This window comes from Strongylocentrotus purpuratus, unplaced genomic scaffold, assembly GCF_000002235.5.
Source record: "Strongylocentrotus purpuratus isolate Spur 01 unplaced genomic scaffold, Spur_5.0 spur5_contig_861, whole genome shotgun sequence".
Taxonomy (NCBI): Eukaryota; Metazoa; Echinodermata; class Echinoidea; order Camarodonta; family Strongylocentrotidae; genus Strongylocentrotus; species Strongylocentrotus purpuratus.
The window spans coordinates 2,271,482-2,283,535 of record NW_022145570.1 but is presented as its reverse complement, the minus strand read 5'-3'; the positions used below and the strand labels follow the sequence as shown (position 1 = coordinate 2,283,535).

General features: G+C 39.4%; 1 protein-coding gene across 1 annotated transcript; it reads right to left on the bottom strand.

Moving 5' to 3' along the window:
* Positions 1 to 1,639: 1,639 nt before the first annotated feature.
* Positions 1,640 to 11,497, bottom strand: LOC100893879. Its single transcript, XM_030999870.1, has 3 exons — positions 10,209 to 11,497; positions 9,530 to 9,840; positions 1,640 to 4,977 (listed from the first exon to the last, which is right to left on the bottom strand). Exons 1-3 carry the CDS (start codon positions 11,422 to 11,424, stop codon positions 3,055 to 3,057), a joined length of 3,450 nt encoding a protein of 1,149 aa, XP_030855730.1. The 5' UTR covers positions 11,425 to 11,497; the 3' UTR covers positions 1,640 to 3,054.
* Positions 11,498 to 12,054: the final 557 nt, after the last annotated feature.

The window sequence follows — 12,054 nt, the reverse complement described above, 5'->3', positions numbered from 1 at the left end:
GTTTGAAAGTAAAATAAAGGTTCTTCGTTAAAATTAGTTGTTTTAGTTTTCGTTTTCTTCTGCCTGGTTTCTGGAAAAGAAAGTGACTGCCCATTCTTTTTCTTTTACTCCATCTTTTATTTTATTTTTTTGTTTTTTAGAGAGTAATGTCCAGCAATGAAAATATGATGAAGACAACTATTTTATTAAATAAATCTTATCAAATAACATTTTGTGCAATTGCTTTTTATGTTGCGTACACGTGATGCGTAAATTATTTTAATTTTCACTTTTAGACTCTCCAGGAAGAAACAGAGAGAAGAGAGAAAGAGAGGAGAAAGAGAAAGAGAAGGGGAGAGAGAGAGATGGGGTGAGGGATAAGAGTGCTCCTAAGTACAGTACATTATGACGTCAAGGTGAGGGGTGGATGGTGGAATTTTGACAGGGTGGTCGATTGTCTATGACTGGAAGAAGAGGTGATTAGAGATTATATCGTGTTCAGAAAGTTAGTTCCGCCCCTTTCTGCCAACTCAACTGCTCATATGACTACTTTGGTAATAGCGCCATCTGTTGCCAACCACAAATAAGACGCATCCAGGGCCCTGAGTTGATATCAATCGCAAATATATAGGAGATTGCAAACTTGCGATTGATTTGGATCAACCGCCTCTTTATAAGACGGGGTCCAGACTGCAGAAATTGACCTCACGTTTTACTGGGCTGAGATACGAGGTCAAACGTTTAAAAAGAGCAATTTAAAGGTCTGTAAACCTCGGACATTTAAAGAAACCGACAGTGCCTCAAAATATATCACTTTGGCTATTTTGCTGAAGAAATAACATTTTATAAATACTTTGTATAGGCCTATGTCTTTTTCTTCACTCGCTTCGATGCTCGAAAATTTAAAAAACGGGATAGTTTCAGTCCATGAATAGATGATATGACGATATTCGGGCACCTGGCTGACCGGTTGTCGTCATGATTCGGAGCATGGCGCCCAAATCCTTACCTTTTTTAATTTTTTTTATCGAAATGAAATTTATACCACAACAAAGAGACCTTTCTTATCGTTCGCTTCACTTCTTGCAAAATTGATACATCTGGATGATTTTTGGCAACGAGATGACCGAATATAATTTTTGTTATAATCTAGTGTATATTGATGACTTAATTCATCCATACTATTGTTTCGCTCGCTCACGACATTTCGGATCGGGATAGCATATTTTCGGGCGAGAGGCCACGTCGCGTCGGCCCTCACGCGTTTCCTATCCTCCTCCCCTCCCCACCCCTCCTCCCCTCCCCACCTCTCTCTCATCATCGTCTTCAGTCATCTCTCTTTCTCAAACACATCATCCTCCTCTAGTAATTCCTGTAACTCATCCCCCCCCCCCCTTTTTGTTTTACTCTCACACACACGTATTATCATCTTCCACCGGTAGGCCTACTATTACCCTTTCACTCCCCCCCCTCCCCCCCCCCCCCCCCCCCCCCTCTCTCTTTCTCACTCTCTCTGTCGTTCTCTCTGTGACGCTCTTGTCTGTGAACTCATCATTCTCTCTCATTATCTTACTATGAAACTATTTCTCTCACCACCCCCCCCCCCCCCCCCCCCTCTCTCTCTCTATCTATTTGTTTTGGATGGGGGGGGGGTATATGAACACTTGTATACAAACGAATCTTCTAACATTAACTATTTGTAAGTGAAGAAAATGGACTAACATTTACACAAGCGGCCACAACATTTACTTATTATAGTGTATACTTGTTGATCATTTAATAACATACTTTGATTGCAATTGAACATACAGGAACGGATTCTCCCTTCCTATCCTATGATCTGAAATCAACTCAAACCGACAGTTTTATCCTATCTGCGAATCTCCAATTAACCTTTAAACACTTGGCCCCTCATTACCACTCAAGTTCAACCCAACACTGGCTAATACATGTAAAGGTGTTCAATCATGTCAACATCATCTTTTGAAGAGACCAGAGTAGGTTTATGCATATTATTTACAAATAATTGCAGCTCTACAAAATTATGATTGGGAGTGCATGATTATCTTTCCTTGGTCTGTTTTTAAAAGTGAGCTTCCCAAAGCAGTAAATTGAGGTTACAAAATAAGTTCAAATTGACTACAGTCCATTCCATTCTTTTAAAATGCAATGTACACAACCATCAATGAAAAATACACAGAATAGAATTTGGACAACTGCAAAACAATAGCTGCAGTGTATAATAGTACATGGATTTACAAAACGCAGCTGCTGAACAAAACATCAAGGCATCACACGCATCACAAACTACTTGTTGAATTTCTCTGTAACAACTAACAACTACTAAAGACATTTGGGTCAATAGATAGAGCCAACAAATAGTAAAAGCTAGCCAAGGTCGACCTCGTTCAATTTCCAAGGTAATCTATGACAAATCAATCATTAATAACAATCATTGAATAGAGGGGAAACAAATTGGTTTGTTTTAACGTTGAACGATTGTGTATTTATCAAAAATATACAGGAAATAATCATATAACTCAATTACTCAAACTTACACAAACAACAAATGGTTTCCAAGTAATGACATGCACATAATTGTGTAGTATACTGGTAGTACATTGTATGGAGCACATGTACACATGAACCCATTGACTATTATTACATTCATAAGATTTGACATGATTATTTTCGATATCGAACAGCTTTAACTTGTTGAGTGTCCATTTCAGGTATATAAAATGTTTGAAGTCAGGGGAATTTATGCACAATGCTACCACTACGGTAATGTATTTTCAATTGCGCCATCTTAGGGGGATACATAACAGATGTAAACTACTTGAAATCACAATGACCTTTGACATATATTTTTCTTGTACTTACAAGAACAAATCCAATACACTCAAACTTAATGCTTACGAATATAGTATTTTGTACTTAGTTACATGTACGTTATTATGTAGCACTTGTCCATATTATAACTAGCATTTAGGGGATATAACACTATCAGACGCCATGAGAACTGTTATCATGTGAACACAAAAATTAAAGACAACTCTGGCTTTTGGTTTCTGGTTATTCTGCAGCCACAGGAACTATTCCAGGTGGAATAGAAAGGAAATACACCTTTTTACCACAAGCGAATGCAAGTGTATCGCAGGATACAGAAACTAGGTAACACCATGTATTACTCAGTGTTAGTTCAAGCTCCTCGAACTCTACCACTCTCTTGAGCTTCAAACCTTCGGGACGGTAGAGAGTGATTTGTATTCTACCAGCTGGCTTATTGACACTCGCAATGAACACCCTGTCTTCCCCATCTACTGCTGGGTAGAGATGTTCCCCCTCTTTGGCTGATATAGGATCACCCGATTTCCCATCTCTGTCATAGACTCGTACTCTGCTGGGAGTATTGTTGCAAGAACTTGAGATGATAACGTCTGTCTTGGTTGCAAGGGCTTGGCATGGTTTTTCCAATGTAGCAATTGAGTGCTTTCTTGTGCTTCCAGTAGGATCAAAGATATGAATCCGATCATTTCTGTTCGCCGCTATGATTTCATTCTCAGAGCTAACAGTTAAATATGGGGATGAATTTCCTGTATCATTTGAGATTGTTCTTTCTGATGTCGAGGACCAGTCTTTAGCACTAGAAAATCTTATTTTTCTTTGCTCTCTTGACACCACAATCGTTGAATTGCTTTGATGGGCGATGTCATAGACATAAAAACCTGTTTTTGTACATTTTTGCACGCTTCCATTGATTTCCACTTTATCTGCATCGGTCCTGCTACTACCATATCCAACAAGAATCGAATCCTCAGATAGTTGTGTTATGCCACTCATTGGGTATGGTAGGTCCACCACTTTTCCTATTGCCATACGAGGATACGACATACGACCAAGATCAAGAAGCGTATCTCCTGCCGGTATGAACAGTGTCGAGGTAATATGTGTCATTACGTCGGCTACAGGTTTCTCATCAATAACTTCCTCCAAGAGACCTTCTAGTTCATTGGAGATTAATGAGTGCGCTGTCAAACTGTCTTTCTCTAAATGTCTTAACCTTCCATTGGCCACGAGGCTCACAGAGCTTGAAATAGCCTTGATCTTATGTCGATGACCGGACTTCAAGGCATCCAATTCTTTGTCACAATTCTCTTGCAGTAGCTGTGTTTCAGCGATAAGCAACCGCTCATTTTCTTTCAGTTTGTCAAGTTTTCTCATGAATGCCTCTTTTATGTTACCTTGCAACTTTTGGATAGTGGTGTAGATCTCTTGGCGTTTGGATTCAATGTCCTGGATATGCTTCTCAAACTCCTTTTTTCTGTCGCTACTGCGCTTGGCGATGTCATCCACTTTCTGCTGAATCTCCCTCTCGAAGTCGGCCTGATTTTTTATATTGTGATCACGATGATTAACAATCATGCACTTCAGACATAGATATACTTTGCAATCTTCGCAGAAAAGATCCTTGTTTTCGTGCTTGTGCACCAAACACTTGTTTCTGACTTGCCCGATATGTGCAGTTCCTTCCACGACGTCTTTCATGGACACAACCTGATGTCCCTTGAAGAACAATGTCAGATGACTATGGCCATAGTCACAATTGGCGCACATGTAAGTGCCACACTCATAGCAGAATGATACAGCATCTCCCTTGAGCTCACAAGCAGTGCACTTCGGTTGATCCTCCAGAACAGCATTTATCCCACCATGTGAGCCGTGGTACTCGTCTACCAAGGCTTTAACGGTGAAGTTTGCGGGTAGACCAGTGACTCGACTTTCATCCAACTTGGTGACTTTCCTGCAAAGAGGACACACCATGTGATCTAGGTCTCGATGGGCGTCATCATACCTCTCTAAACACTGCTTGCAGAACGTATGTCCACATATCAAAATGGAAGCATTATCAAACACATCCAGGCACAAAGGACACAATATATTTTGAGAAGCTGCTTCTTCTGCCTTTTCCGCCATGACGGAGGGTACGTGTGCACTCTAACTTGCATTAGGTCTAGGCTAATGATGGTGAATGAATATAATTATACTGTAGCTCCGCGCGCGACCAACGGAGGAGGATAGTCACCAATAATTGAGGCTATAGCGTCTCCAAATCGTACAATCGAAAAGGAAAAAGAAATGTGTGCGCGTCTCGGCTGACGATAACGGCTGCCGCAGTCAGAGTGAGAGATTAGATTTGAATGTTTTTTTTTAACTATTTTTAAATCTAAACTAAATAATGTCCGTCACCATTTTAAAGGTGAAATCTTACTTTTTTTTCCTCATAATGTATGTCACATGCCTATGGTGGATGGTAATTTGGACAAAAGTACCATGGTTACCATGGTACATTTTTGTAAGGGATAAGCAACTTGTCTGTGTCTTATTGCAACTTGTCTGTGTCTTATTGTTAGACTCAATTTAGGGCTTAAACCGGCATATCGGAAGGCTTATCAGCACAATGCAGAAAATATTTGGCTAAAATACGTTTTCGTCTTTAAAAGGCTCTTTAAACTATCGTATGACAGTCTAACTAAATAATGACCGACATCATTTTGAAATTAAAGATCTAATAGAAAAATTAAAAAGTTATGCTAATGGGTGACCAAAAGGTGACCTTACCCCCCCCCCCCCCCCACCGACCGAAAGGTCGATACGGCAATTTCTCAAATTTTGGAACCCCCCCCCCCCCCCCCCCCCCAAAAAAAAAAAAAAAAAAAAAAAATAATAATAATAATAATAAATAAATAAATAAATTTAAAAAAAATAGGAAATAGGAAAGGTCTCAGGACTGTCCGACTGTGAACGACAAGGTATGAGGTTCGAATCCATGCCACAGTACTAACGTCCTTTGGCAAGAAAGTAATCTACATTTACCACGCTTGATCCAGGTATACCTGGGTCGCTTTTCATAAAACTCGCCTATCAATGAGATTATGGGAAGTTACAATAACTGTTATAAGCTACTGAAATTCTTGCACTTGATTGGCTGATCTAGAGCAAAGTTGTTATAGGGTTAAGTGATAAGTTTTATTGATAATACTTAAGCTAACTAACGCCTAGGTATTATATCTAAAATCCTTTGGAAGCGCATAGAAAAGTTATTATTATTATTATTAGTAGTAGTAGTAGTAGTAGTAGTAGTAGTACTATTATATCATTATTATTATCATCATTATTATAATAATTATTATTATCATAATTAATGCTCATCCACATTAATTTTGATGTGACTATCAGTGATGTGGTCCAGGAATCTTTTTTACAAGCATGCATCTCTGGATAGCAGTATATATTCAGAATCAGGCGCGTACGCAGGATTTTTTTCAAGTTATAAATCGGGCCGAAAATTTCGCAACGACTCAGCCAGCCGTGTAAGGGGGGGGGGGGGGGGGGGGGGGGGGGGGGGGGGGGGGGGGGGGGGGGGGGTGGGGGGACACTTTTTTTTTTTGGTCTCGAAATTTGACAATTTGACATTTTGCTCCGTTGGGGGGGGGTTAAGGTCAGCTTTTTAGGTCAACCATGGGAATATTTTTTTTTTTTATTATCTTTTTTTTTATATATATAAAAATAAAAAAAATAAAAAATCCAAAAGGGGGGGGGGGGGTTTAGAAAAATTTAGGGGGGGTTTACACACAAAAAATTACCAAAGGGGGGCAGTTTAACCCCCCCCCCCCCCCCCCCCCCCCCAACCCCCCCCCCCCCCCTTGTGTACGCGCCTGTTCAGAATAAACACTCTTTGACTACAGAAATGTGAACAAATCCTAAGGTATATCAGTATTTCCAGCCTGCTTCTTGGCACCATGGTGCAGCTGGGCTTGTATATGCTTAAGTTTTTACATTATTGTACGGTGTATCAAAAAGTATTCAAAAGTAGATTCTGATCAAAGACGAAAATTCTTTCACGGTAAGCTTACATGCATGTATGCCTTCTTAAAACACTTCCAGATGTGTTTAGTGTTTTCAATTCTGAATAGATTAAGAACAATAAAAGAGGCCCTTCAAAACTAAATTTCAGCAAAGTTTATATATGATAGGTTCTCATTTTATTAGGCAAGAAAATATACTGTAGTCCGACTGGACTTTTTTTTCTGTTGACATTACTAATTTGGAGCAATGAGAGATAATGAGCTAGCAATTAGTCGGTGTTCTTGTGTGTTTGAAAAATCTACTTTTCATGAGAAATTATTAAGATAGTTTCCCTATGGATTATTTCTCTCTCGCTCTTTGAATATAAAGAGTCACTTATCCCCCCCCCCCCCCACCCACCTCCATCTCTCTACCTCTCTTTCTCACACACGTGAACTTCCTCTAGTAGACCTATTTCCTTTCACTCACTCCCCCCCCCCCCCCCCCCCCTCTCTCTCTCTCTCGTTCTCTCTGACGCTTTCGCCAGTGTTCTCATCATTCTCTCTCATAATCTGCCTTTCAAACTATTTCCAATCACTCTCCACCCCTCTCTATCGCTCTATCGCTCTCTCTCTCTCTCTCTCTCTCTCTCTCTCTCCCTCTCCTCAATTGCCTTCTTATCGTTGCCCCGCAATCCTTTCCCATCGCTTCTTCTACCTTAATTTCTCTTTCATCCATATCTGCTTTTGGGTTTGTTTGTTTTCCGGGGGGGGGGGTATATGAACATACCAACGAATCTTCTAACATTGACTATTTTTAAGTCAAGAAAATGGACAAACATTTACACAAGTGGGCACAAAAAAAGTAATCATAATGTAAACTTGTTGATCTTTGAATAACAAACTTTGATCCTTATTGAACAGATTCGCACCGGTTCTCCCTTCATGTCCTCTTATTTATTACTTTATTACATATCATAACATCAACTCAAACCACCTGTAACAGACCATGTGTAATCTTATCTGCGAATCTGCAAATGACCTTTAAACATTTGGCTCGTCATTACCATAAGTTCAACCCAACAATGGCTTTATAAAGCTCTTCAATCATGTCGACATCATTTTTTGAAGAAAACAAAACAAGTTTATGCATAATATTTCAAAATAATTATAGCTCTACAGAATTATGATTAGAACTTATCTTTGGTTATCTTTACTTGGTTCCAAACAGTATAATAATTATGAGAGTTTTATTTTTTTAAGTGAGCTTCTCAAAGCAGTAAATTGGAGCTTCACATTAAGTTCAAATTGACTACAGTCAATTTCAGTCTTTTAAAATGCAATGTACACAGCCATCAATGATAAAGAAACCAAATTAGAAATACCACTGCAGAATGGAATTCGGAAGACTGCAAAATAATAACTATGACATAATGGATTTACACAACACAGCTGCTATTTAAGGCATCATTCTCATCACAAATTACTTGTTGAATAGCATTCAACTCCCTTTTCTGTTCTATTTTGGTTAGTATACTCTTGAATCATACAATGTACATTATAAACATGTTTTCTGAAAACTCTGAAAGTACGACAAAATTAACTGAAGCAAAGAAAAAATATGAATGTGATTGCTTGCCAACGCTCAGATGTGCAAAGTATCCTATTCGTGTGTTTTCTTTATGATGCAGTCATACATTTAAAAACTGAATTAATACTTTTCATGATGTTTAAAGAAATACAACTCAAGTTACTCAACTCTAATAATTCAATAGACATTTTATCTTTAGATCTGAACATTGGTAGCTTTCAAATCTCATATTGTACGGAATGAAATTTTATTTACAATCAAATAACAAGTAGCGTTTAAATTCACTCATAATGTGGAAGCGTACGTATTTAACACGAGTTGCAGTCTGTGTGTATGGTATATGCTATTTTCATTCATTCATTATTTTAATTGACCTATAACATTTTCAAAAAAAGTTCTATTCTCCGTAACAACTAGACAAGTGTGCGCTTGTAAAATGGTGACTGGTCGGAATGCTCCTCAGGGAGTGGAGAATGTGCATAGAGAGAAAGGTAATATGTTTGGATTGTACTAACGTAAAACAACTTATCAAAAATATGCAAGAAATAATTATATAACTCAAACTAGTACAACACCAAATGATTTCCAAGTAATGACAGGCACAGAATTGTGTGGTATACTGATAATATGGAGTATACCCATTAACTGTCATAACATTCATAAGATCTGACACTGACTTAAGATGTCATAGATAATTGATTAATATTATTTTTGATGACGAACAGGTTTTAACTTGTTTAATGCCCATTTCAGGGACATCAATATGAAGGCAGGGTATTTTACTGATATTGCTACAACTGCTGTAATATATTTTCAATTTGGCCATTTAAGGGGGGGGGGTCCAAAAGAGATGTAAACTTCTTGAAATTGCAATGACCTTTAAATCGTTAAAAGGGGATATCAAGTATTTTCTTGTACTTAGGAGAACTAATCTAATACACGTCAACATAATGGTCGCAAATTTAATATTTTGTACTAATGTGTTACACGTGTCTATTATACCAAGCATCTAGACGAAAAATAATACTATCAGACGCCATGTTACCATGGGGGGGGGGGGACAAACTTAAAGACAACTCTGGCTTTTGGTTTCTGATTATTCTGCAGCCACAGGGGCTGCTCCAAGCCATGGAATGGTAAGGAAATACACCTTTTTACCACAAGCGAATGCAAGTGTATTGCGGGATAGAGAAATTAGGTAACACCATGTATTACTCAGTGCTAGTTCAAGCTTCTCGAACTCTATCGCTTTCCTGAGATTCAAACCTTCGGGACGGTAAAGGGAGATATGTATTCTACCAGCTGGCTGATTGACACTCGCAATGAACACCCTGTCTTCCCCATCTACTGCTGGGTAGAGGTATTCCCCCTCTTTGGCTGCTATAGGATCACCATATTTCCCATCTCTGTCATAGACTCGTACTGTGCTGGGAGTAATGGAGCAAGAACTTGAGACGATCACACCTGTCTTGGTTGCAAGGGCTTGGAATGGTTTTTCCACTGTTGCAATTGAGTGCTTTCTCGTGCTTCCAGTAGGATCAAAGATATGAATCCGATCATTTCTGTTCGCCGCTATGATTTCATTCTCAGAGCTAACAGTTAAATATGGGAATGAAGATCCTGTTTCATTTGAGATTGTTTTGTCTGATGCCAACAAAAGGCTTTTAGCACTGTAAAACTGTATTTGTTTAAGACCTATTGACACTACAATCTCCGAATTGCTTTGATGAGCGATGTCGTATAAAAACCTATTTGGGTTCACATATCTAAAGTGCACGCTTCCATCGATTACCACTTTATCTGCGCGCCGTACCTGCCATTTTGATATCCAACAAGCATCGAATCCTCAGATAATCGTGTTAAGCCACTCATTGGATATGGTAGGTCAACCACTTTTCCTATTGCCAATGAAACAATTGACACACGACCAAGATCAAGTAGCGTATCTCCTGCCGGTATGAACAGTGTCGAGGTAATATGTGTCATTAAGTCGGTTACAGGTGCCTCATCAATAGCTTCCTCCAAGAGACCTTCCAGGTCGTTGGAGATTAATGAGTGCGCCGTCAGACTGTCTTTCTCTAAATGTCTCAACCTTCCTTTGGCCACGAGGCTCACAGAGCTTGAAATAGCCTTGATCTTCTGTCGATGACCAGATTTCAGGGCATCCAGTTCTTTGTCACAATTCTCTCGCAGTAGCTGTGTTTCTGTGATAAGCAACCGTTCATTCTCTTTCAGTTTGTCTAGTTTTTCCGTAAACGCCTCTTTTATGTTACCTTCCAGCTTTTGGATAGCGGTGTCGATTTCTTTGCGTTTGGATTCAATGTCCTGGATATGTTTCTCGAACTCGGATTTTTTGTCGTTACTGCGCTTGATGACATCATCCACTTTCTCCCGTATCTCCTTCTCGAGGTCGGCCTGATGTTTGATTTTGTGATCACGATGATTAAGGACCGTGCACATCAGACATATATATACTTTGCAATCTTCGCAAAAAAGTTCCTTTTTGCCGGGCTTGTGCACCGAACACTTGTCTGTGACTTGCCCGATACTGGCAGTTCCTTCCACTACGTCTTTCATGGACACAACCTGATGTTCCTTGAAGAGCGATGTCAGATGACTGTGACAATGGTCACACTTGGTGCACATGTAATTGCCACACTCGTAGCAGAAGGATACAGCATCTCCCTGGAGATCGCAAGCAGTGCACTTCGGTTGACCCTCCAGAACAGCATTTATCCCACCATGTGAGCCGTGGTACTCGTCTACCAAGCCTTTGACGGTGAAGTTTGTGGGTAGACCAGTGACTCGACTTTCATCCAACTTAGTGACTTTCCTGCAGAGAGGACACACCATGTGATCTAGGTCTCGATGGGCGGCATCATACCTCTCTAAACACTGCTTGCAGAACGTATGTCCACATATCAACATGGAAGCATTATCAAACACGTCCAGGCACAGAGGACACAATATATTTTGAGAAGCTGCCTCTTCTGCCTTTTCCGCCATGACGCAGATTCATCAATATTCCCACTAACGTAGGTCTAATAGTTCGGTCAGATTCAAAACTTGCAACTAGTACTTCATCTGCACAGTCGACAGCTAGTGTGTGTTATTGAATGGATCCGCCCATATCAATAATGAACGAGGAAAATTGTCCAAACTGCTGAATCAAAGTTTTGATTTCAAATGGATGTCAAACTTGTGCACAGTTTAATGTCACACTATACGGATCTTGGTTTTTTTCTTGAAATATCTTGATGCTTGTGTACTCTCAATGGCAATTCAAACGCAGGCCTATACAGATATCCTTATGCATTAAAAAGAATGCATGTACATTAATATACAAAGGTATGGCGCAGACGCGTATTGAAAATACAGACAATGTATGCAATGACGTGAGTGGAATCGCTATAATATGTACAGTGTGTACCAAAAAAATACACACATTTTGAATAACTTTAACAATTTGATTTCACGATAGCTAGCTTTTATTATTATTTCTTAGGAATTACGGGTGAGGGTCTATTCAACCGGATTACACTAAAACTGTTGACTAATAGTTTACGCTTGAGAGAACAGTGGTCAATGTCGAAAAAACTTGCGAAATAATGGTTTGCGCAAACTATGTTCATTCTT